Source organism: Leptonychotes weddellii, chromosome 13, assembly GCF_054177405.1.
Source record: "Leptonychotes weddellii isolate Sample4059 chromosome 13, ASM5417740v2, whole genome shotgun sequence".
NCBI classification, from domain to species: domain Eukaryota; kingdom Metazoa; phylum Chordata; class Mammalia; order Carnivora; family Phocidae; genus Leptonychotes; species Leptonychotes weddellii.
Genome location: NC_138381.1, coordinates 75,920,688 through 75,947,473, shown reverse-complemented (window position 1 = coordinate 75,947,473; position 26,786 = coordinate 75,920,688). Strand labels below are relative to the sequence as shown.

General features: G+C 37.6%; 2 protein-coding genes across 8 annotated transcripts in view; one reads left to right on the top strand and one right to left on the bottom strand.

Annotated features, from left to right (window-relative positions):
- The window catches only part of KNTC1 (kinetochore associated 1), a 100,031-nt gene that overhangs the window by 69,321 nt on the left and 3,924 nt on the right, over window positions 1-26,786 (bottom strand). For 3 of the 6 annotated variants that reach the window (XM_081802321.1, XM_081802322.1, XM_081802324.1), the window contains exons 1-2: window positions 4,293-4,391; window positions 1,747-1,917 (exon numbers count right to left, since the gene is read on the bottom strand). In XM_081802321.1, the coding sequence (XP_081658447.1) occupies window positions 1,747-1,917; window positions 4,293-4,373 (252 nt within the window). In that variant the 5' untranslated portion in view covers window positions 4,374-4,391. Of the gene's footprint in view, window positions 1-1,746; window positions 1,918-2,625; window positions 2,726-3,993; window positions 4,115-4,292; window positions 4,392-26,786 lie in introns of those variants that run through there. The other 3 variants (XM_081802323.1, XM_081802325.1, XM_081802326.1) reach the window with 3 other exon arrangements.
- RSRC2 (arginine and serine rich coiled-coil 2) lies at window positions 4,356-23,901 on the top strand. Of its 2 annotated transcripts, none has more exons than XM_081802360.1 (10): window positions 4,356-4,500; window positions 8,320-8,476; window positions 9,643-9,686; window positions 12,167-12,357; window positions 13,646-13,849; window positions 16,426-16,548; window positions 19,191-19,270; window positions 21,125-21,354; window positions 21,714-21,803; window positions 23,254-23,901. In XM_081802360.1, exons 1-10 carry the CDS (start codon window positions 4,495-4,497, stop codon window positions 23,431-23,433), a joined length of 1,305 nt encoding a protein of 434 aa, XP_081658486.1. In that variant the 5' UTR covers window positions 4,356-4,494; the 3' UTR covers window positions 23,434-23,901. The 2 variants fall into 2 exon arrangements, with proteins under 2 accessions (XP_081658486.1, XP_081658485.1); XM_081802359.1 differs by having other exon boundaries at window positions 21,122-21,354.

The window sequence follows — 26,786 nt, the reverse complement described above, 5'->3', positions numbered from 1 at the left end:
GGATCATGACCTGAGCCGAAGGAAGACGCTTAACGACTGAGCCACCCAGGTGCCCCCCCAGGTTACCTTCTATTCTAAGAGGTTAGCATAGGGTTTTGGACATAGAGTGATGAGAGATACTCCAAGCTAATAACAGATGAAATTTTAGTTCCTAGCTGAATTTGTTGTTTTTGTTTTTTTTAAAGATTTTATTTATTTATTCATGAGAGACATATGGAGAGAGGCAGAGGCAAAGGGAGAAGCAGGATCCCTGCTGAGCAGGGAGCCCGATGTGGGACTCGATCCCAGGACCCCGGGATCATGACCTGAGCCAAAGGCAGATGCTTAACCGACTGAGCCACCCAGGTGCCCCATCCTAGCTGAATTTGAAGCTCAATACACACATACTATTATTTTTCAACAGGAGTCCTCAGAGCTCAAGAGAGGCCTGGACTACTTCCATGTTTTGAGGCTCCTGATAATACTAAAATATAAATGCCACTTTCTCATTACAGAACTTTTAGTATACTTCAAAATTTTTGCTTTTAACAAGTAAACAATTTAATACCAAAGAAAATAATATATTTATACTACTCATAATGAACATTTACAAATTCTGTGATTCATAGTCTACTAAAGGCAGTATAGTTAAACAACAGTATGCAAGCTGTGTAAAGAATGGTCTATTTCTTTTTTTTAAATCCTATCAGCCAGTTTCTCTGAATACATATAGAACCTCACTTGAAAAAAAAGCCAAAAAGCCTACATTTGAAGTCTTTTATGAATAAGGTCCCCAGAAGAGGCCCTTCCTTTCAAGCCCTAGAAGATACAATTTTGTCTCTAATAGTTTGTTTCTTCTTTTCATTTAAACCTTTTTTTCTTAATTAGAGGATTAAATACTGTATTGACTTACTAAGGGAAGTGAAGGGATCCTGGGCTATAATACTGTGAATAAAAATCAGACATACTTTCTTTACAAAAAAACCCTTTGTTTACAAAAATTACTTTATCAGAAGCAAATTACTGAAAAAGAAACTGTAAGATAAAAAAACTACCTGTAATATTTTCTACAGGATGCAAAAAATAAGGTTTCAAGCCTGGACTGAGAATGGTAGAATTATTATTTTTTTTTAAAGATTTTTTTTTTTTATTTATTTATTCGAGACACAGAGATACAGAGAGAGAGAACATGAGCAGGGGGAGAAGCAGAGGGAGGGGGAGAAGCAGGCCCCCCGCTGAGCAGGGAGCCCGATGTGGGGCTTGATCCCAGGACCCTGGGATCATGGCCTGAGCTGAGGGCAGACGCTTAACCATCTGAGCCACCCAGATGCCCTGGTAGAATTATTGTTAAAAGAAGAAAATTAATATGTGGAATGAAATGCATGGAAAGGAGAAATGTCAACCTCAGCAGAATGCTTAACTCAGGGATGGAGTACAGGGGGAGCATGGGATTGGGAAGGGACCCCAGGGGCTTCAAATCTATTGATAATGTTTTATTTCCTAAGCTGGTGGTGGGTATTCTGTTTCGCTTTATTTATATTCTATTTGTCCAAATGTCAAGAAGAGCTATGAAATGTTCAATTTCAGAAATAGTGATCTTAAGACAATGAAGGGAGAATTCAGATGGAAATTTCCAGTAATCTGAGAATGAACCTCGATTCCCTGAGAAATGCTATATGCATTTATAGAACATCTACCATGTGACTACTGGGCCTACTAAGCCCGCAGCAAAAGTGTTATAAATGAAAACAGTACCATAATCATTACCTTTTCAGAGGAGATCTTTGCTAGCAAATCAACTTGATATAAAGCAGTTCCGTGTTCTTTTCTTGAACCAACACTTAGGTACCCACTTCCTGTATCATCACTTGTCAACAGTTCAATCTCATTCCACATGTTTCTGAGATTGTCTTCCTGAGCCAGGAACCACTGCTTTCCCTGTGACAACATGTAAAATTAGAGAACAAATTATATTGCTGCAAAAATGCAGTTCCTTGGAAAATGAAAAGCTTTAATAAACACACACACACACACACATATATAACACACACATCAATCAATCAAGACTTTTGTGTTATTTCTGTAGTCACTAGATACTTCAGACCAATAAGATAAATGGAACTAGAGCTATGATCATCATCAGAGAACAATATATCCGTCTAGGAACACAGACAAATCTGATCTCACCAATGTATCCTACAGCTTCCAGTATTTTGTGCGCCTAGCTTGAAATTATAACAAGTTTTCATTTGAAATAAACCTTTTAGTAGTATAGCAATAAATAGCAGAAGCTCTAAAGTCAGACTATCTGGGATATCTTAGGATGGTTAAGGTTCCAAATGAACTTTAAAAAAAGTCCATTAATGTTTCCTGTATTATACAGTAAATGAAAATAATAAGAGTAAAGGGGAAAAATTGGATTGTTTCTGACTGAACCAAAGAGTATACCTGTAACCCTAGGAGAGTCACTTGAACATCTCATCAGTAAAGACTTATGTAACTCATTTAAGTGTGCTGTGAGTGGGAATAGAATACTAAGATGAAAAACAATCCCTGGATCAATCACTGGTGGGGAATAGCAACCAAATAATTAAACTGTTTTGATAAGCGCTAGCAGAAATATGTTTTAAATTTTATGGAACATACAGCATAGGGAAGGTGCTTTTTCATTTACAATCAGTTGTCCTTGAGGAAGCAATGTAATCCTTCTGTTCCTTAATTCTCTGTAATAGGAACATAGTTGTACCTGCAAAAGTTATGAGTTTTAACTATTCATGCAACAATGCTTGGTTCATGGCAAGCACTCAATATTAAGTGTTAGGTAATTTATTATTTTCATTGGTGGAAGCAGGTAACGTTTAGGCTATGGTCATAGGAGGTTTTTAAATACAGGAAAAGAGTTCTTACCAAGAGTGTGAGCAAGGGTACAAAATAAAGCATGTTAGAACAGACAAGAGTTCTAGTGGCTGGTGTTTGGGTGGGAGTTGGAAGGAGATTAAGACAGGAGAGACAGGTTGGGGTGAATACTTTTATGGGTCTCTGTGTCCCACATCTGAAAAAAAATAGAGAAATACTATCAGCCTTCCAGGGCAGTCACAGTCACTCATTCAACAAATGTTTTGGATGCCTACTTTGTGTCAGGGACTGTTCTAGAGCTGGAATACAGCCCGGAAGACAGAAAAGGCCTTCAATCATTATGAAGTCTATATTCGTCTACGAAGGAAAAATTAAATAGTTAAAATGTATTGAGTATGCAAGATAGTTTTGAATGCTTTACTCATTTAATCTGCACAACAACCCATTTTACAGCAAAGACAAGAGCCAGGGATTAAATAAATGGCCAAGGTGGCCTAAAGCGAGTAAATGATGTAGTTAGATAACACAGAAATTCACACCTATTAACTGTTACACTGCCTCCCTACAAAAATAAATAAATACGTGTACAATTACAAACAGTGCCAAAGGTTTTGAACTAAACGATGCTCAGGTGGGGGGGGGTGGAGGTCGCCTAAGAAGAACCTGTTAGGTAAAGGAAAGAGAGGACATCAGAGCTGAGATCCCAAGAGCAAGAAGCCAACTCTGCAAAGCTCGGGGAGAACAGAGATGCAGGCCGAGTGCAAAGGCTCGGAGGCTGGAATGAGTCTGGGGCGGCTGCCAGGCCATAGTAAAAATGGAACAGTGCAGAAGCTAAACGAATTCCCGACTTCAAGATTGGATTTTTATGCTCGGTAATACAGGGGCACCAAGGAGACGAGTGACATGACTTGATTAACGATTTGAGATCAGTCGCGCTGCTGGGTGGAGAACCTATTAGCGAATTAAACGAAATGAAAGTGTCAGTTAAGCCCCCATGCACAAACGCTCCCAGCTGGACAACGGACCAGCAAGAACCGACTTCAAACTCTCTCCCGCCAGCGTCCTAATGGGAAAACACCCGAATTGAGCTGAGGCCGCTGTTACTTCGACCTGAACCCACCCCCAGGTCTCTACAGCAACGCGTTTCCCACTCCTCACCTGCAACTGAAGAAACTAAAGAAGAACACTCAAATTTATCGCCCCTCTTTCTGCCACCTACAGCTGTCCCTAATCTCTTCAGGGTCTAGCCCACGGGTTTAAGTTGGCGGGAGAATACCAAGCCCAACCCCCTTTACGGCGGCCGGAGGAGGCCAAAATTGCTTTACAATCGAAATAGGAGGTCGCCCCACCCTAAATTCCACCCGTTCCGATTTCCAGGCTACGCAATCTAGGGTGTATTCTTGGCCCCGCCCTCCTCCCTGGCTTTACACGCCCCCTTCAAAAGAACAACCAATCACCTCCTCGAATCGCGTTGCTATAGAGACTCTTATCACCACCTTTTTTTTTCCCAGCAAGCCGTGCGACGCACCGGGCCTCATCCTCTTTGTGCCATCCGGGTCTCTCGCGCGAGCGTTTTAGTCTGTGGCGAAGCGTCGGGGCGGCCGGTACTGTTGAGAGTGGCAAGTGGAGGCGCCGCCCTAGCGGCTAGAACTCTGGACTATGGCGGTAGGTGCCGACTCTGAGTTTAAAACCAGGGATATTTTTCTGCTGCTTTCCAAAGAGTGGGGAAACGGCTCTCAGAGCTGTTGTCCGCGCGTGTGTGTGTGGACAAAATGGCGCCGCGGCCTTCTTCTGCGCCCGCCATCATGGCTGCCTGCTTTAGGGAGGGGGAAATGAGGCGGTGTCGGTGGGGGTGGGGAGCCGCAGGGAGTGTCTTTTTTTTTTTTTTCCAGAACTTTCCTCATCTCTTTCCTAGTTCTGTATTCCGTTGGACCCACAGACCGGCTTCCAGTTTAGCTTACTCATTCTTATTAGTCGTTTACATTGAGTTTCATTAGGGCTTGGGAATTTATGTTCGCTTTGGGGTAGGGTTGGGGAAGGGAAAAAAGGGACGGGGGTCTTTGAAAAGTATTGGGTTAGAAAGGCGTTGTCTGTAAGGCGTAGAATGGGAGAAGAGAATCGTCTTGTAACGTTTTTTTTGTTTTGTTTTTGTTTTTTGCTTACGCTCAGTAAAATTCTGGTTGCATAATTTTAATTAGTGTTTTATCGGTGAAAACCTTAGTTTAATCCTTAGTACAGAGCTGAGGAAGGTGTTGCTTGGTCAAAGGGAGTAAAGAAATCGACTTAATTACAAGAAGGTTTTGGAACTACGAATTCCGATTGTCGTTCCCTTTCCGAAGCGGCTCGTGATGTAATCATTTTGAAGTCTTTGAGAAGCATTAAAATAAAGCCTTCTCATTGGCGTTGTTTCTTAAATTTAAGAACCCTTCTTTGACCCATTTAATTTTAAATAAGCACTATAGTTCTTTAAAAAACCTGCTCTGGGTATAAGATGTGCAATTCTGGTGGATCACATTATTGTGATTACTTAATTTTCCTTAACCGTGTTAAAAGAGAAATGCAAGCATCTTGTATTCCTTTCCACTGACTAGAAAGTTCTATTTACTTATCTTCAAAAATAAGTAAGACTATAAATATACCGAAAAATTTGTAGTTTGCCCTTGCTAAAAATTGGGGTATCTGGAATTAGGATGGTTTCTGCACTCCCCTCCCCTGATACCTAATTGAATTAAGAACTGATTTTTTATAAGGTTTCAAACAGTTGGAAGGCTATTTGGTGTTTGTGCAACTAATCGATGTAATGTTTTCCTTTGTTTAAATAGTGTTTTGGGCCTTCTAATGTGCTTTAAAGAATAGCGTTGTTTTACTTGGGCTCAAATATTTTAAAAAATGAAGTCAGTTCAGACATTTGGTCCTTCAGTGCCTCCTTCAATAAAAAGACACAGTCCCCTGGAGAAGTGACCTAGTACTAAATCCAGTGTACCTTCTTTGCACTGGAAAAAGATTTGTGTACTATGTCTTGAGAATCATTAGCGTTTTAAACAAGATGTAAATGGTAACAGTGGTGGCCTAAAAAAGCAGGTGCTGGAGTAGAAGACAGTTTTGCAGTTAGCATTTAAGACTTAGTAGTATGTACATCCCTGATAAATTGAAATAAAACTCACAAATTTTCAGAGAAATTTTATTCAATTGATTTTTTGGATACTTTTCATTATACCACAATAAAATAGCCTCATGGAAATAAAAGTTTTGTATGGGAGAAGTGGCCACCTATCACTTGTAGTCTGTTTAGTGATAGGATGCTTTTTTTTTTTTCTGCAGTATATTTTACAGGTGAAAATGGCTGTTTGGTGTAAGTTACTATCTTGTATTGCAGGATGCCTGCCTTTAAGCAAAGGGCATTTGACTTCCCTAATGCCAGGCTTCTGCGATTTTAAGCATGTAAATAAACCATTGACTGAAAACTTGTACTGCTTGGTCTAGATGCTTTTTCCATGGAAGGTTTTTTTCAGTTCTCATCATGATCTCTGGAAAAGTGAATGAGATGTGCCAGTGATTCAGGAATGCTGGTTTTGGCAGAGAAGTCGCATGCACTGCGAGAAGTGATAGCAGAGCTTCAGTTTTGTAATTTTATTTTACCAAATGTAAGCTCTACCAGCACTTCACAACATCACAGACATATGAAGTACATAACAGTGATGATGATGAGAACGAGAATTAAAAAATGACCGGTGTTGTGAAAATCTTAAATTATCCTTAATTGTGTGTGTGATACAGCATCATTTATTTGATAGTAGACAGCAAAGAGCTAGAGTACCATCCTGGGAGAGGCAGGTAATGTTGCTGGATCTCCTTTGTAAGATCAGAAAGTTGAACTTGTTTCTGTGATGAAAGCTTTCATCACAAAAATTTTATGATTCCAGAAATCACCCATACATAGAAAACGAGAAGGAATGTGTGGTCACATGAGAGTCTCTCCAGTAATTAGTTGCTTCCTTTGTGCTTGGTTGTTTTATTTTGTTTTTTTACCATTGTTAGAGGTTTAACACATTTATGTATTTCATCCTAGCTAAGTGTGTAAATCTCTTTTATAATCAATTTATTCTTTGAGTCTAGCATTGAGTTTTGCACATTTGTGACTCTCAGTAAATAGTTACTGAAGTAATGTAATCTCTCACACTTCATTTGTTAAATTACTCCCTAAATAGTTCCCTTGGCATTTGTTTTCTGGACTGATTTTCTTAAGGGAAGGAGTTTGTTGTCATATTATTCCTCCTGAAAATCCCTATTTATCCAATCCAGATTTTTTGGTAAACAGCATGGTAATAAATATTTTAGGCATTGTGGATCACATATAGTCTCTGGCCCATTCCTTGTTTAATAATCCTTTCAAAAATGTGAAAACCTTTCTTAAGTCAAGGGCCAAGTAGTCTACCTTCCACATACTACTGAAATTGTTTCCCCTACCTTTTATCAAAATCTGACTTGGGAACATTCAGGTTTTAGCTTCTCAAAGCTTTTTTCTATGACTCATTTAAATCAGTGTCTTTCTTTGTGTGATACTCCTGTTTGTAATTTGGGCCACACCGTTCAACAGAGCCACCGAAATACTTTTTTTTAATTGAGAACTAGTAACAGGAATTCATTTCTTCAATTGTTGATTGATTGCTGTGCTGAGTACTCAGTTATGAGCAAGTAAATGGGAAAACAGGGAACTGATATTTAGATGAAGGAACCTCCTTTTAAGTAAATCAGGACTCTTGGGAAAGAGGGTGTATACTTGATTATTTTTTACAAAATTTGCATTGTCAAGATTTATAAAATGCTTTAAAGCAGAAACGACTTAATGTTTCCATAGCCCAGAGCATATGTGAGGAGAGGCAGACCATATTTTGCAGCAGCACTGTGCCAAGGGGCTGTTTTCATTAAAGAGGGTTAATGAAATTAAGATTGGGTTCTCAGATAGGTAAGTTAATTTTGCTTATTCTTTTATAATCTAGAAGCATTCTCTGCTGTTCTTAGATTTTACAGACTTAAGTCTCTTTAAATTTTACTAGTTCATTTTCAATGCCTTTTTAATGTATTCTAATTTAAAATAAAAGTATTGGTAAAGTCAGGTAAATGACTTTGCAAATCTAAAATGGACAGCATTTTCTCTGCTTGAATGTTTATTGGAAATACTTGGAACCCCTACTCTTCCCCTTCCCCCATTGTTTTGAAAGTTATGAAAATAATGATTTTTAAAAGTTAAAGACATCAGTCTAATTACATATGTCTCTTTGTTACTGAGTTAGTCATTTCAATTTATTTGGACTGATCAGGTACAGATAATTAGCTACTTAGAAATTGGCCATTCTCATTTATTGATTTTTTTTAATCTTGTAAAACTCCAGGATGATTCTCTTCCCTCCTTCTCTTTTAAGAAATTAGAAACATTTTAAATGTAATTAAGAACCTAATAATCATTTCTCTTTAAACTTTTAGGCTAGTGATACAGAGCGAGATGGACTAGCCCCAGAAAAGACATCCCCAGATAGAGATAAGAAAAAAGAGCAGTCAGATGTATCTATTTCTCCTAGAGCCTCAAAACATCATTATTCAAGATCACGATCAAGGTCAAGAGAAAGAAAACGAAAGTCAGGTATGAATTATTGGAAACTGTAATTACCACTATCTGTGTAGATGTGTGTATAAGACATAGATTTAGTTTTTGATATAATTAATACATGTTCTTCCCAGTTGAGAAATGAATAATGGAAGTACATTGGTAATTTTCTGGAGATTTTTTCAGTTATGAGAAAAATGTCCTCATGCAGAAATTTTATGACTTGGCCAAAGGCCAAAATACATGTTTAAGTTTGTGTCACAGTCATTATTTGTTAACCCTGAGATGTTTAAATTTCAGTCTTTCAACATTGGTAAAGTATTTTGAAAGCTGTGTCTGGGCAGTGGTGTTCTGAGCTTATTTAATGTGCTTTTTGATATAAGTTACAAGACCATTTTTAACCTTGTTTTTCATTTAACTTAATGTTAAAATATTTCTGAAGAGAGGTTTTGGCGTTTTGAGATTTCTTACTCATTTACTTGAAAAAAAATTAGACTGATGTGGTATAGAAAGTAGGATGTTTTGCTGTATATTTTTTAAATTAGTATTGCGATTTAATGAAGAGGTTAACTGAGAAGTAGAATACTAATGAGTTAAGAGTTTTCTTTTTTTAAGATCTGGGCTCCAGTTATTTATGCTTAATGCCCACAGATAAATTATCTATAAAGTAGTTAAAATGTAAATTTATGTATATATTTGAAAATGTACAGTATAAAATCACTTTTGAATAGAAATTTCTAAACTATAGCAGCCTGTTGACTACTTATGCTAAATACAGTTCAAACTGTTTATTCTCATGCATTCTTGTTTTGTTCTTATTTACCTCTAATAAGCCCCTTTATAAATTTTTTATGCAATGCAAAACAAAATGGGCTAGACACTGTTTTGTGAATTAAGAATCTGTGACAAAACTGAAAGACAGTATATATGTTTTTGATTTGTCGTGGAGGATTTTTTGGGGGTTTTTGTTTGTTTTGCTTACACTCAGTTACATTCTGGTTTTCAGATTGCTTGATTTGTTTCAAATATATACAGTGGTATTAAGTAGAATAATCCCACCTTGCCAAAAAAATAGTCTTTAGAAGATATAAGTAGAATTTTAATTTAGTAAAATGGATTGGAAATTGTCTTTTGAGTATTGGAATTTGTGTTTAAGATGTTTCTGTATCTTGTTTATGGTGAATTTTTGTATGTATTTACAGATAATGAAGGAAGAAAACACAGGAGCCGGAGCAGAAGCAAAGAGGTAATTAACACTTTGTAGTGAATAGGCACTTTAAAATTCTTGTAAAGTATCTGGTAGAAATGTTTGTGTGAATATATGATATTATCAAGGTAAGTACCAAAACTTGAAATTTAAAAGGTTAATTGGGTTATAAAATAAGCATGATATGGATTCATCATTTTTCAAGAAGATAGTTGTTTATATGAAAAGTTCATTCAAAAACTATTAATTTTATTATGTTGTGAAAATATTCACAATAAAAATTTCATATGAAGATTATAATTGGTTTTTTTAGGCCTGTCACACAGAGCTTCCATTAATTTGAGGTCCCGAGTCTCCTTATACCTGACAACTGCTCAGGATTTTCATATAGCAATCATCTTTAAGTAGGAATATCCTAGATACCTGGGCTTTTTCTTTATGGAAGATAACGAGAGTCCTCTTCTCATTAGAAAACCAGCTCAGTTTCCCTAAGAATAGTATTGAATTTGGAAATAAAAGTGTCTGTGAGGGACAGCTGGAAAGGTGGCGGTGACAGCAAAACTTGAGGAAAAAGAAAGCAGCTGTATGAAAGAAAAGCAGGAGTTAACTTGTTCGCCCACCTGAGAAGACAAGGAATGAGCCAACAAGGAAGAACAGAAGTAGGAGCCAAAAAGGGAGGAGAAGAGTCTTGTGGGGGCTGGGCAAGGGACTCCTAAAAAAATGTGGGCAGGGACTTCACCTCTTCCCCTAATGGAAGCTCTGTTAAACTTTTAATTTAGGAGAGTTTTTGTGAAAATGACTATTTTGTTTAGCTCACATGATAACATTTCTATAATAAATCATACTCAGCGTGCTAATGCGCGAAGAGACTGAACTGAAGACGCTGCAGACTCAGATAGCAAAATAATAAGCCTACTTCATGATAAGGTAACTATTAGTCATTCAAACTCCTATTTCCCTTAAGTATATCTTAAATCAGTTAAGGGTTTTAATGTCTTTTTTTTTTTTAATTAATAGTAATGTTATGTTTGGAAAACTGGTTTGAAATAAACTCTAAAACCTTTGGAAGTTGAACCACTTAAAGCTTTTCCAGTTTGCCACTATATGGCAAAATCAAGGAAATACTCTTATAAGCTCATATTACAGAGAACTGGCAATGAGACTAAAATTTAGCTGTGTCTCCAGGTCTCTTTATTTTTCTGCAAAATATTAAATAACATACTATGATTCTTTTCAGATATATCATGCATGTTCCATAATGTTTGGCCAAGTTTTTGTTTTTAAGCAAAGTTAATCTTGAGTGGAAAGAAAAATGGAATGGCCTTTTGGGAAACATGAATTAAGTGTCCTGTTGTGGTAGAAAAGCAGAGGCCTGGGCATAAGAACAACATGGGGTCTGGGTTCAGCTGCTACCATGTAGCTTTGTGACTTTAGATCTTCGTTTAGTTGTACTTAAAGTAAGGGAAGTTTAGAGGATCTGAGTTTCCTTCCAGCTTTAAAATTGTGATTCTGAGATGTCCAGGTTTTTAAGCCTTAGCTAAAAGATGGATTTGACAACTTAATGTGAGGAGATCTAATGTTTATCATTTCCTAATTTGGTATGTGAGAGTAGGATGGAGACTTGATCGTGCAATTAATTTTAGCTCAGTCTCTGCATATGTTGTGAAAGCAGAAAGCTTGTTTTTTATCTTTCAGAGTATGGGGGAAGTATTATTGTATAATGGTATAGGGATTAATTATGTTATGCCTAGTTTGATTTCATAAAAATTAAAACAGATACGGTTGCCATTTTCTACCCTAGGTACATGAAATGTAATAGAACGTCTGCCCGTTGGGATATTGCAAGATGAAAAGTGATTGCTTCACAGTTTAGACATTGGGAGACAAATCAAGAGCCGTCTTTTAGAGAGGATGTGGCAGTATAGCTATAAAAAGGACACTTCAACTCTGCGTAAAGTAATTTAAAATTGCAGAAAATACTAATAATTAGTAAGATTAATCTTATTTAGCAACCTAATTGAAATGCGTTTTCTGGTGCATTTCTTTGTGTCCTGATCATCTTCACTATTGTTAAGTTTTTAAACCTAAAATAATATGTACTCTGGTTACAGAAGTTGATGTGTATATGTATACGTGATCTGTTTCTCTAAAAGGTCTGTTGGAAATTTTTGAAAGTTTTGATACATGTGTATTTCCCTTACTCCTTTAGATAAAAGAAACATCAGGGATTCCTCTTTTTTCTGATAATAATGGTTTTTCAATATTATTTCAACATTGAAAATCATTGTTTTAATTGTTAATATGGGGAGGAAACTGCATTTGGGGGATTTATAAAGACAATAAGATTAGTAATATTCATCTGCAACATTTGGGTGATGTGAAACTAGATCATTTTTTTTATTTGCCACACACTCCTAAGGTTACTAATGTTGCATCACAACATTTTTGTCTACTGATACCCATACTAACTCTCTTTGTTGCACTATTTTCCTGAAAGAACCAACTTCTTCTTAAAACAGGCAAGAAGACATGAATCCAAAGATAAATCATCTAAGAAACACAAGTCTGAGGAACATAATGACAAAGATCATTCTTCTGATAAAGGAAGAGAGCGACTAAATTCATCTGAAAATGGAGAGGACAGACATAAACGCAAAGAAAGAAAGTCATCAAGAGGCAGAAGTCACTCAAGATCTAGGTCTCGTGAAAGGTAAGAAGTTTTATTAATGAGTTAGTGTCATTGTAAAGAGCTATATTATGTAAAGCTTTTCATAAACCCAGCAATACCCAAACAATCTTAATTAGAAAATAGGTATTTTTTGCTAGCATACCTATTCCTTTGCCAACAACTGCTAATAGCTGAAGTCTTTGGGGCACTGTTTTCTGATAAAGGCAAAAAAGATGTTCAAGACTAGGGGATAAAGGATGATTATGATTAACATTCAATTAGTGAGTATTTTTTTTTTAATTTCATGATTTACCTGTCACTTGGCAGTGAAAAAAAAATATGGCTGACTTAGTTTAAGCCAATATGACAATCCTTTTACATTGTCAGTGTAGGATTTGTTTGCTGCTAAACTCTAATTTAGATTTTCCTTTGTGGTATTGAAAACTGGGTCATGGCAGAAAACTTATGGGACTTTTGTTAAAAGAAGCCAGTGTTTAATGTATGTTTGGAATTTTCTGTGGGAATACATATATGTGGTGTATCAGATTGGATCAAAATTTTTTGTTAGTGGAGTAACTTGTCATCTTTAAGTTGCATAAATACTTCAATAGGGCAGTAATAGACTTTAAATTATTAAACAATCTTTTTTTTTTTTTTTAAAGATTTTATTTATTTATTTGAGAGAGAGAATGAGAGAGAGCACATGAGAAGGGGGGAGGGGCAGAGGGAGAAGCAGACTCCCTGCCGAGCAGGGAGCCCGATGCGGGACTCAATCCCGGGACTCCAGGATCATGACCTGAGCCGAAGGCAGTCGCTTAACCAACTGAGCCACCCAGGCGCCCTAAATTATTAAACAATCTTAAGGTGGGTTAGGATGCATTGGATTTTTAACATGTAGCTTTATTGTGTTCCCTCTGAGACATTATCAACAAGAATAAAGGCTCATTTGTTGTTACAACTTCTTCCATTAGAAGCCTCAATTAGCCTTTCTTTTTTTTTTTTTTTTAAAGATTTTATTTATTTATTTGAGACAGAGAGAATGAGAGACAGAGAGCATGAGAGGGAGGAGGGTCAGAGGGAGAAGCAGACTCCCCGCCGAGCAGGGAGCCCGATGCAGGACTCGATCCAGGGACTCCAGGATCATGACCTGAGCCGAAGGCAGTCGCTTAACCAACTGAGCCACCCAGGCGCCCTCAATTAGCCTTTCTATACACAATACAGAGTAGTTTATTGCCTGGCTTGACAGCACATACTGCAGAAAATTCATAATGTCTTTAATTTGAAAAGACGCAGCTCTAAATAACTACACATTTGTGTGTTTTAATTTCAGGCGTCATCGTAGTAGAAGCAGAGAGCGGAAGAAGTCGCGATCCAGGAGTAGGGAGCGGAAGAAGTCAAGATCCAGAAGCAGAGAGAGGAAGAAGTCACGATCCAGAAGCAGGGAAAGAAAACGTCGGATCCGATCTCGTTCCCGCTCAAGATCAAGACACAGGCATAGGAGTAGAAGCAGAAGTAGAACAAGGAGTAGAAGTCGGTAAGTATTCATCATCTTGAATAAAATCAGATGGCTCCCTCACAGGGTCTGTTTATCTTCCCTCAATCTGAGAATATCAAAATTGTTGATATTGAATTTTATTTGAGTTATAAAATATTTTAACAACATTCTGATTAATAAAGAACAAATTTAGGGGCGCCTGGGTGGCTCAGTCGTTAAGCGTCTGCCTTCGGCTCAGGTCATGCTCCCAGGGTCCTGGGATCGAGCCCCGCATCGGGCTCCCTGCTCCGCGGGAAGCCTGCTTCTCCCTCTTCCACTCCCTCTGCTTGTGTTCCCTCTCTCGCTGTGTCTCTCTGTCAAATAAATAAAATCTTTAAAAAAAAAAAAAATAAAGAACAAATTTAAATACTTGCATTCTTACAGATACTCATTTAATCAGATCTGTGAAGTGCAGGTAGAAATAGTCGCTATTAAAATTACTTCAGGGGCGCCTGGGTGGCTCAGTTGGTTGAGCGACTGCCTTCGGCTCAGGTCATGATCCTGGAGTCCCGGGATCGAGTCCCGCATCGGGCTCCCTGCTTGGCAGGGAGTCTGCTTCTCCCTCTGACCCTTCCCCCTCTCATGCTCTATCTCATTCTCTCTCTCAAATAAATAAATAAAATCTTTAAAAAAAAAAAAAAAATTACTTCAGTTGTTTTGGACGTTGAATTATGTTGTGTATAATCAGTAGCTTACATTTATTGCGTGCCTAACACGTGCTGTGTGTTATGTCACAGCTCTTTCCATGTACTAGCTCATCTAATTCTCAAAACAACTCCTTTGTGAGTCAAGACCATAGGGCTTAGAGAGCTTAAGTAACTTGCCCAAGAAGCCTCAAATCAGTTATTAAATGGTACTGTCAGGACCAAGTCCCAAGTATGTCTGAATGCAAAGTCAATATGTGCTTAACCTACCATACTGTATATGCTGTTTCAGGTATTCAGAAAGATGAGTTTAATTCAGTATCTTGATTGAGAGGAGGCTTTAATTTGTTGAGACAGGAAGTACAATAAAGAGCACAAGAGAAAAATTTTTAATAATCAGAATATATTTAGTCTGTACTTACTTACATCAGACAATTATTAATAGTACATATGCACAGATACTGATAATTAAATAATGGAAAAGCTTTTTTTTGTTAATTTGTTGCTCAAGTTTATAAAGACAAATACAGATACAAATAGACTATGTTTATTACAGTTAGTTGACTTATCTCTTGTTTATTGGGTTTTTTGTTTGGGGTTTTGGGTGCAAATGGGTTGTTTTTTAGATTTTCATTTATTTGAGTGAGAGAGTGCGTGCGCACAGGAGGTAGGGGAGAAGGAGAGCAGACTCCTTGCTGAGCAGCAAGGGGCTCTATCCCAGGACCCTGGGATCATGACTTGACCCGAAGGCAGATGCTTAACTGAGCCACCCAGGTTCCCCCAAAATGGTGGTTTTATTAAAGCACAGGGACAGCTAGGGCCCCCTGGGTGGCTCAGTCGTTAAGCGTCTGCTTTCTGCTCAGGTCATGATCCCAGGGTCTTGGGATCGAGCCCCGCATCGGGCTCCCTGCTCAGCGGGAAACCTGCTTCTCCCTCTCCCACTCCCCCCGTTTGTGTACTTTCTCTCGCTGTCTCACTCTCTGTCAAATAAAATCTTTTTAAAAGGGGGGAGGCGCCTGGGTGGCTCAGTCGTTAAGCGTCTGCCTTCGGCTCGGGTCATGATCCCAGGGTCCTGGCATCGAGCCCCACATCGGGCTTCCTGCTCAGCAGGGACCCTGCTTCTCCCTCTCCCTCTGCTGCTCCCCCTGCTTGTGCTCTCTCACTCTCTGTCAGATAAATAAATAAAATCTTTAAAAAAAGAAAAACACAGGGACAGGACCCGTGGGCAGAAACAGCTGCTATTGATCGGTTTTTAATCAATAGTTTAGTTTTTAGTAGTTTACTAATTTGAGCTTTACCGGTTAGGATTTTAGCGAATGTAGGTAAATGATAATTTCACCATTATCGTTAATATTTTATTCTCCATCTGGGTATACAGGCCATTATTTCTGGTATTTCTAGGTTTTTTTTTATTTTTATGGCATTTCTAGTCTTGACCACTGCTAGTCTGTTTTATTCTGCTCAGTGCCTATTGTTTATCTTTTCTTTTCCTAATTCTTTTGTTTTACTGATTTTGTGCTTGGGTTTTGTTTTTTTTTGATGTTTACAAACTCAGTGTAGATTAAAATACTAGGAACATTTAAACTATGTATCTCACTACTAGGGGTTTATCCTACATACTTACATGAATATAAAATGATTGATGTTCAAGGCTAGTCTTTGCAACATTGGGTGTAATAGCAAAAGATTGGAAAACATCTTAGTCTATCTGTAACAGGGAACGTTAAATGAACTTAGAGAAAAATAGCATATTCAAGGAACTTCCATACCTTGGGGAAACTGTAGGACAGAGGTGGAGAGGAAAGGGTCTAAAATATATTGTCTGCTGTTTGCACTTTTGTTGAACCTCTGTAAATACAATTGATTTTGATAAAATGAACTAATTATTACTGCTTTGCCATATTGCAACATGTGAAATATGATTTATTACAGAGATAGAAAGAAAAGAATTGAAAAACCTAGAAGATTTAGCAGAAGTTTAAGCCGAACTCCCAGTCCACCTCCCTTCAGAGGCAGGAACACAGCAATGGATGCACAAGAAGCTTTAGCTAGGAGGTGGGTATATTTTCTATTTGATGCATTTTTCCTTTTCAATTTGAAGTAGATATTCAATTCTGTGGACAAAGTGAATGCTTTCAGGGTTTAAGTCAACTAGTTAAATGTAGCCATGATACATACTGTGCCAATTTTGATCTAGTACTAAGTAGTTTGTTAATTCTCATTTTAAACATTTACCCATTTGTGCAACTGGAAAGATTACGATGTCTGCAACAGTTTGTTTTCCTTCATGATTGATTCATTTTTCTCAAATTTAGGCTCCTAAATATGTTTGGTTTGCAATAGAAACTTTTTTGGAAATCTTAAATCTGATTCAGGAACTCTTAAATTTGGCCTCTGAAATTGCATTGTCCTTTTGTTTTCCTTTTTCAAGAAGACAAAGTCTGAAACAATTCTGTCAACAGGTTTCTTATTTTGAAGGTGGCAAATAATAAACATTACAAGGGGATTTATTTGATCTTATAAATTTTACTGCTGTGATAACAGGGAGATCGTTTTATGTTTTAATTCTGTAAGCATTTCAAAGGTGTTCTCTGGTAATTGTGGGACTACACACAGGGCTGTCTGGCTGAAATGTGCAAAACCGTTGAAAGAACTGCCTCATAGGCAAGAAGTAAAGTAAAATCCAAGTGCTTGTTTTCAGGTTTTCCCATATTCTGAAAACTATACTCTTGATTTTGGGGTTTTTTCCTTATGAAATTGAGTTTGTATTTTTTTTTCATTACAAAAATACAGTTATCACAATGTAACCTGATGGGCTGCTGCCCTGTGAACCCAGCCTGGCAGAAACTCCAGCTGAACAGCAGCAGCAGCAAAGGTGTGAGCTCGCCCCTTCTTCATTCCATTCACCTTAGTGAATGGTGTTAATTCCAACCTGCAATGGCCATTTTAAATACGCATCAATAGTAGTGAATCATACTTTCTTTCTGAAACTAAAATCAACAGAATTAAATAATTTATTATATCAAGTAATTTATTAAGAATGGTCTGTTAAGTCTGACCAGTATTTTTTTTAAGCCCGAAAATCTATTCTTTTATAAGTTCATTGCGCTTTAATTTTTGGCTTTTATTAAAGTTGAAGCTATTACTAGCATCTAAAACTTTAACTTAAAAAAATAATCTACTTAGTGGTTTTCAGATGACAAGTTTACATGAAATAACTCTTAAGAAATACCAGATTGCTCCTTGGCTACTTTGAAATTTGAAGGCAGATCTTTTGTTAATAAGATACTACGGTATATAGACCTTTTTGTTGTTCCTTTTTTGTTTTTATTTTTTTATTTTTTTTTTAAAGATTTTATTTATTTATTAGAGAGAGAATGAGAGAGAGAGAACACATGAGAGGGGATAGGGTCAGAGGACAAAGCAGACTCCCTGCCGAGCAGGGAGCCCGATGCGGGACTCGATCCCGGGACTCCAGGATCATGACCTGAGCCGAAGGCAGTCGCTTAACCAACTGAGCCACCCAGGCGCCCCTTTTTTGTTATTAAATAAGGACAGTTTTTGAACTGCTTTGAAAATAGTTTTAATATCTGTACCAACATTTTATTTTATTTTATTTTTTATTTTTTTGTGTGTGTACCAACATTTTAATGTTACCCCTAATCAGAAACTTATTCCCAAGGACAAAATCAAGTCTGTACTGTGTCTTTCTTGCATGTGTGCTCAATAAAAGGGAATAAAATCATATTGTTTTATTCATTTTATGTAAATTCAGCAGTTGTTAAAGCCGATGCCATTTTCCTGCCCATAGTACCCCTTTAAAACAAAAAACCTTTTCCTTAATCTTTGCCCCTTTATACCACATTAAAGGAGGAAGGGGTTGGCTTTTAACTTACGATTGGGAAATCAAGGACTCTTGAAGAAAAGAGGTTTCTCTTTCAGGAACTCATGAAGATGATACTAACAGTTTGCTGTATAAGAAGTAGATAATGACTTGACAGTACATTTAGTATATGTGTTAGTAAATTTAGTGTGAACTACAGTCTCTATTTTGTTTGAGGATGAATTTGTGTTTCATGTTTCTAGTTCCATTGCTAATGATAAATTTCTTAAGCTGCTAAAGGTTAATTCCCTAATAATTTCCCCCCATTTTATTAGATTATAGAGAATAGCAAATAGGGTTTATTTGCCCCTTTTTTTACATTTGGCTTTTTAATTTTTATTTAAGGCTATGATAAAGTCTTTTTACGAAAGTTGTAATTGTTATGTTTTGATGGGCTTTATCCTATATCCCCTTCCCCCAAGAAGCATGTAGGTAATTCTGTAAACATTGTTTACTACTTTTAACATACCCTAAGACTCACTCAGTTCTCAATATGTCATTTGCAAGATGTAATTTTATCCTTACTGCTATAACCAGCACTGATAAAGTTTGAATAATTTTTATTTTTTAAAACTATTCTCTGTGGGAACTGTGTGCAAAAGCTATTCCAGTTTTTTGGCTATTCCATGAATTTAAAAATGTTTAAAACCAGTACTGAAATATTCTTTGACTGTGACTATCTTAAGAGTGAATGCTTTTTTAATTTAAAATTTTATGTTAAGTGTTTTGTTTCTATACATGTGGAGAAATACAAAGATAAATATGGGTTTTATATTGAGCATTATTTTAAATTTATTGAAATTGTCTTTCACAGGTTGGAAAGAGCAAAGAAATTACAAGAACAGCGAGAAAAGGAAATGGTCGAAAAACAAAAACAGCAAGAAATAGCTGCAGGTAATTTATTTTCTTTACTATGGAAGTATGGCATTTCTTTGTAGAAAATCTGAAAAGCTCAGAAAAATACAGGAAGAAAATAATCCATGATCCTTGCTACCCGTCAGTGCACTGTAAACCTGTTGTTGTTATTGAAATGTGAACCTTCATACCTCATAAATTTTTTTTTTTTTTTAAGATTTTATTTATTTGACAGAGACACAGCGAGAGAGGGAACACAAGCAGGGGGAATGTGAGAGGGAGAAGCAGGCTTCCCGCTAAGCAGGGAGCCCGATGCGGGGCTCGATCCCAGAACTCCGGGATCATGACCTGAGCTGAAGGCAGTCGTGTAAGACTGAGCCACCCAGGCGCCCCATACCTCATAAATTCTTCATGCATATGTATTTCTTACTTGGTTGATGGCCTGATTTTGACAGTCACTGTTTTTCATATAACACTTCAGCCATCACTGCACATGTCTTTTAGTCATGATTTTATTAAGTTTATTAAAATGATGACTGAACTGGGATAAGAAATCAGGTTATTAGACATAACACAAACGTTGCCTGTGGATGACTGAAGGTGGTCAGAGAGAGCTTATTGAATTACATGAAATGTAGTCTGGAAGGTGTTTTTTTTTTGACATTCCTAGTAAATTGGTACTTCTTGAAATAATCTAAAATTGTACAAATTGTGTATGGCTGGTAGACTCAGTTGGTAGAGCATGCATCTCTCAATCTCAGGGTTGTGATTAGATTGGGTGTAGATTACTTAAAATTTTTTAAAAATTTTAAGAAATTGTACAAATTGCCTTTATTCATTTATTTATTTTAGATGGGGGGGCGGGGAGGGTGAGGCAGAGGGAGAGGAGGGGAGAGAATCTTAAGTAGGTTCCACTCCCAGCTTGGAGCCCAGTGCAGGGCTTGATCTCACAACTCTGAGATCATGACCTGAGCCGAAATCAAGAGTTGGAAGCTCAACCGCCTCAGCCACCCAGGCACCCCCACCATTTTACTTTTAATACATGATTACAACAAAACTTTCATAACTGGATTCCCATAGTATTAGTAATTAAAAGAACTTTCTAAGCTTATATTCTGGGATGACAGAAAAATAACTAATCAGAACAGTCTTTCTGTTTACAAAAAATTGACTCCGTTCCTGACTGAATCACTTAAAATGGAAATACCAGGCAGGGCATTTAACTTCTGTAGGATTTGGGCTTTGGATTTGTTAAATGTGCATCATACTTGTTTAATATCTTAAATGTTTGTTAAGAATTTCAAATGAATGGGGCGCCTGGGTGGCTCAGTCGGTTAAGCGTCTGCCTTCGGCTCAGGTCATGATCCCAGGGTCCTGGGATCGAGTCCCGCATGGGGCTCCCTGCTCTGTGGGGAGCCTGCTTCTCCCTCTCCTCCCCACTTGTGCTATCTCACTATCTCTGTCTCTCTCAAATAAAATCTAAAAAAAAAAAATTTTAAAAAAAGAATTTCAAATGAATTTCTAAAGAATCATTTTGTAAGCTTAACCATACAAATAGTATTTATTTTTACAAGTTTAGCTACATACAAGTACCATAATTCATTTTCTTTGAAATCACAAATCTTTTTACTATTTGTAGAATTCTTACTATTTTTAGATATGTAAAGTATTAGTACATATAAGGGATCATATCCGGAAATGTCTATTATAAATATTTTCAATAAATTTTTCCTAAAATGTTAGTTGCTTTATAAACTAACCTTATTTTGGTAAAAGTATTCTGCCTTTTTGTTAGGTTAGTTCTTATATATAAAGGCACTACTGTACTGTAAATCAGGAGGTTGGTTTTGGTTAGTCTTAAATTAAATCTATGCTTCTCTTCTGTCTTAGCAGCTGCAGCCACCGGAGGTTCTGTGCTCAATGTTGCTGCCTTGTTGGCATCAGGAACGCAAGTAACTCCTCAGATAGCTATGGCAGCTCAAATGGCTGCCCTGCAGGCTAAAGCTTTGGCAGAGACCGGAATAGCTGTACCTAGCTATTATAACCCAGCAGCTGTGAATCCAATGAAATTTGCTGAGCAAGAGAAAAAAAGGAAAATGCTTTGGCAAGGCAAGAAAGAAGGGGTAAGTTCTTTAATTCTCCTTTTCTGTCATTTATTCCTAATTAGCAGTTGCTTAGGAAAACAAACTTGGATTGAAAAAGATTGGTTTGTGCTTATTTTTTTCCTATAAACTTGATTGTTTTAATTTACCACAATTTAGTGTTGGAAAAAGATTGATCTAAGAAAACCAGTAGCGATTCAAAGAAAAACAGTAGTCCCATACATTTATAATGGGGGAAGATGCTCCTTGGCTTAGGCTTTTTCATAAACTGAAAATAATTATAATCTGCATGGCACAATGCTATAAATGTTATCATTTCTTTTAGACCTTATGACGTAGCTAAATTTTATGAATTGTAAAAGTTCAGTGTTTCTTTACAGGACAAATCCCAGTCTGCTGAAATATGGGAAAAATTAAATTTTGGAAACAAGGACCAAAATGTCAAATTCAGGAAATTAATGGGTATTAAGGTGAGTTACACACTTTGAATTAAAATTCATATTAACATTTTCAGGTTAACATTGGTCCTCACCCTAAAAGTTAGTTTCAGTAATATATGAACTCTGGGTACTTTCTGGTGGTTTTTTGTTTTGTGCTTCAGATTAATTTCACAGAATTATGTTGTCATCATTAGCTGACTATACAGATTATTAAATTTAAATTAATGTGGTTGTTGATTATAACCTATTTATACCTTAAATGAACCTTTTTCTAGATCATAAGCTTTTCTTAGTAAATAAAAATGAAATTGTAAATGGGAATTAATGAATTTGCTTTCTAAAAAGTGCTCATTTAAAGCTAACTGTAGGGATGCCTGGGTGGCGGCTCAATTGGTTAAGTGTCTGCCCAGCTCAGGTCATGATCCCAAGGTCCTGGGATCGAGTCCCACATCAGGCTCAGCAAGGAACCTGCTTCTCCCTCTGCCTGCCGCTCCCTGTGCTTATGCGCACGTGCGCGCTCTCTCTCTCTGACAAATAAATCTTTAAAAAAAAAACAAAAACTGACTGTGCTTGGAGTCGGACCTTAATATTTAATGTTTCCAGAAAGCTTTTTTAAAGATGTAGGGTTTTTTGGTGGCTTTGTTTTTTGTTTTTCTTGGTGTGTGTGTGTTGTTTTGTTTTGTTTGAATAAAGTGGAAATGTACAGATTTCATATTAAATTTCATATAACACCCCGGAAGAAAGTTCACAAACGCTCAGGTATTGATTACTTAAGGGAGTTGGTTTTTCGTTGAAGGGATATTTGGCTTAAACTAAGCTTCACTAAACTGGCTTTTTTGGAACATTGCCAGACAACCTTTGCATTTGCTGCTACCTTTCCCTGCTCTAATTCTTTTCTTAGCTCCCAGCATCATTCCTTCCTTTGGTCTCTCTCAAATGTCAACTTTTTAGTTCTTTCTCATTTGCCTTTTTAAAAATAGCAAGCACGGGTAGCCTGGGTGGCTCAGTCACTTAAGTGTCTGCCTTCAGCTCAGGTCGTGATCCCGGGGTCCTGGGATACAGCCCCGCGTAGGGCTCCCTTCTCAGTGGAGAGCCTGCTTCTCCCTTTCCTCCCCACTCATGCTGTGTCTCAGTCTCTCTCTCTCTCAAGTAAATAGTCTTTTAAAAAATAATAGTAAGACAAAAATAGCAAGCACACCATCCCCATTTTCTGCTTTTCTCCTAGACTTTACTTACATATTGAATGGTATGTTCTACATTTTCTTCCTCATACCCACTGAAATGAAGTTGATTTTTGTTATATCCTGGTTTATCCCAATAGCTAGAAAGAACATTGCCTTGCACTCCATGGGTGCTAAATGAATGAATGGAAGGTAAATACATATCCTAAAAATGTGATTTATCAGTACTGTCAGTTGAGAAGAAGAGCCTATTCTCATTTCCATTTATTTTAATAATATATTTTTTATCTGAAATTTAGAGTGAAGATGAAGCTGGATGTAGCTCAGTTGATGAAGAAAGTTACAAGACTTTGAAGCAACAGGAAGAAGTATTTAGAAATTTAGATGCTCAGTATGAAATGGCAAGATCACAGACCCACACACAAAGAGGAATGGGATTGGGTTTCACATCATCAATGCGAGGAATGGATGCAGTTTGAAAAAGATCAGACTTTAATGTTTGGGACTTTATGGACTTCTGGTTCTGATGTCAGGTCCTTGTTCACCAAACAGCTAGCATTCTCGCTTGCATGGGTGTTGCATTGACTTTAATTTATTGAAAAATACGATTTTTTGTAAATATCAGATCAGTGATACTGGTGTTAGTGTTGTAATCAGGTTAAACACACTTCCATTAAACTTGACAGGACTATAGAAGGACAATATTTTTTAGTTCATGAATTCTACTTTTCAAATATATAAAAGCTGCAGGTGGGATAAAATCTCATACATGGATATTTCGTGTCCGCTGTCTTGTGTACTTTTGTACTTAACCTTGTACAGTTATTTTCATCTCTTGAAACATGAAAGAAATGTTATGTAGATGTTCTTTAGAAGATCTGGCCATTTGGTACATAATCCAGCACAAATACGCTGGGTGGTGATGACAATAAAAATGGTTTTCTCAACACTGGTGTTAATTTAAGTTACCTGGAATTCTTATTTGAATTTGTTTCATAGTTTTTTGTAGCATTTTGCAATTGCTATTACAGAACACTAGGTAGAAATTCCTTTTTTTTTTTTTTTTTTTAAGAACAGTTAACTGCTCTAGGTAATACCATGGTGAGCAAAACTGTAAAAGGGAGTTGGGAGGAGTAAACAAACTTACTATAATAATACTGTTTTCCTACTACTGTAAGGAACAGAATTGGTGTACAGTATTTGTTCATTATTCCATATGTTATTCAGGAAGTAGATTAATACATTAAAGGGATGTAAGCACTTTTATTTTAATAAAGTGCCTTATTACAAGTTCTTGGTATGCCCTTTGCTCATTAAATCCTTTGAAGTCTTCAGTAGCACAAAGTACTAAAATATTAGAAAATCACTTTGTCACTAAGTTAAATAGGGCATAAATTTGGTGGAGGGACTACAGAACTTAAAATTCATTTGCTTTTATTACTACAAAATTCATGATTCACCTTTTCCTAGAAAAATCCTACAACTCCACATTGTATTAGCACAATACAAGGGAAGTGTACTTAATGGTAAAACTTAACACCTTTATTTTTTAAATTTATTTTGAGAGAGACAGTTGGAGGGACAGAGGGAGAGAATCCTTCACAAGCAGACCCCTTGCTGAGTGCAGTGCCTGACACGGGGCTCTGTATCACAGCGCATGAGATCATGACCTCAGCAGAAACCAAGAGTCAGAAGACAAACCCAACTGAGCAACCCAGGTGCCCGTTACACCTTTCTTTTTAAAATGAGTTCATTAAGTCTGGCCAACTTGCTTATTGGGCATGTTTTGTGATCAACGATGTGTGGCTGTACTATAAGATTTTTTTTTTAAGTATTTTGGTAAATGTTTACGCTTTCCTAGAGCCAATAATTTTATGAAGAAATGTCTCTTCATCATGCTTCAGTGACAAAGTCAAGTTTCTGGGGGAATGACACTTTTTTTTTCATTCTGGAGTCCCCACAATTCAAATTTTTCAGGTTAGCTGTATCTTAAATCAATTTCATTAGAAATTTTCATGGGCAGGGTGCGTGGGTGGCTCAGTCATTAAGCGTCTGCCTTTGGCTCAGGTCATGATGGGATCGAGTCCCGCATCAGGCTTCCCACTAAGTGGGAAGCCTGCTTCTCCCTCTCCCACTCCTGCTTGTGTTCCCTCTCTCGCTGTGCCTTTCTCTGTCAAATCTTTTAAAGAAATTTTCATGGGCTGGGGCACCCGGGTGGCTCAGTTGGTTAAGTGTCTGCCTTCTGCTCAGGTCATGATCTCAGGGTCTTGGGATCTAGCCCTGCGTTAGGCTCCCTGCTCAGCAGGGAATCTGCTTCTCCCTCTTCTGCCCCTCCCCCCTGCTCACATGGGCGCGCACGCGCTGTCTCAAGTAAATAAAATCCAAAAAAAAATTTTTTTTATGAAGATTTTTTATTTATTTGACAGGGACAGAGAATGGGAACACAGCAGGGGGAGTGGGAGAGGGAGAAGCAGGCTTCCTGCGGAGCAGGGAGCAGCCCCATGCGGGGCTCGATCTCTAAAAGGCAGTGTGGAAATGAAAGCACTACCATTAACTGCCTGCTGTGTTTTTCCATAGTATTTGAGGTGCTGGCCATACATAATGAGTGATATGATCCATCCTGCACTCATCTAAAGCAGTAATTTAAAACGCTGTAGTAGCCAAGTTTAAACAAATGAAACTAACTTTGCAATATCTAAAATAATTCAACAGGTAATCAGTTAATTTTGAGGCTCAGTTGGTTAAGCGTCTGCCTTCGGCTCGGGTCATGATCCCGGTGTCCTGGGATCAAGCCCCACATCGGGTTCCCTGCTCAGCGGGAAGCCTGCTTCTCCCTCTCCCACTCACCCTGCTTGTGTTCCCTCTCTCGCTGTGTCTGTCTCTGTCAAATAAAATCTTTAAAAATAAATAATAAAATCAAAAAAGATTTTACATATTTTTAAAACCCAGGGTGTATGTTTTTAACACATCCCAACTTTGACTTATCAATAGCCAGTCCCACATAGCCTGAGACAACCAGATTGGACAGTGCAGATCTAGAGGGAGGCATGTAGGTAAATTTAAGTTGCATAATTAAACATGAATAATTAATTTTTGGAGTCCTGGGGGGGGCGGGGGTGGGTGTGTGGTGGAAACTATTTAACTGCTTAACATTTTGTACCCCCCCTCCCCGCCCTTTTCCCTGGCTGTTACTGTGTTTTCAGTTTCAAAGCCTTGTACTCCATGATGGATATCTTGGGGTTAATCCTTGTAAGCAACATAGTTGCTGTCCAGGATATATTTTATTTTTAAATAGACTACTCACAACCTTGATCAAGACCTGAGCTGATGGGGAGCCTGGGTGTCTCGGTTAAGTGGCTCCTTCAGCTCAGGTCATGATCTCAGGGTCTTGGGATTGAGGCCAGCCTTGGGCTCCTTGCTCAGCCAGGAGCCTGCTTCTCCCTCTGCCTGCCACTTTCCCTGCTTGTGCTCTCTCTCTCTCAAATAAAATCTTTAAAAAAAAAAAAAAAAGACCTGAGCTGTGACCAAGAGACGGACACCATAAGGAGGGCACATGATGTAATGAGCATTGGGTATTATATAAGACTGATGAATCACTGAACTCTACCTCTGAAACTAATAATACACTATTATGTTAATTAATTGAATTTAAATTGTATTTATTTTAAAAATTTTATTTATTTAACAGAGAGAGACACAGCGAAAGAGGGAACACAAGCAGGGGGAGTGGGAGAGGGAGAAGCAGGCTTCCCGCTGAGCAGGGAGCCCGATGCGGGGCTCAATCCCAGGACCCTGGTATCATGACCTGAGCCGAAGGCAGACGCTTAACGAC

Bases quoted from the DNA above. Each gene is read 5' to 3' on its own strand.
- RSRC2 (XM_081802359.1), top strand. The intron at 19,271-21,121 runs GTAATTTATTTT...CTTCTGTCTTAG, and splicing joins ACAGCAAGAAATAGCTGCAG to CAGCTGCAGCCACCGGAGGT. The intron at 21,804-23,253 runs GTGAGTTACACA...TCTGAAATTTAG, and splicing joins GGAAATTAATGGGTATTAAG to AGTGAAGATGAAGCTGGATG.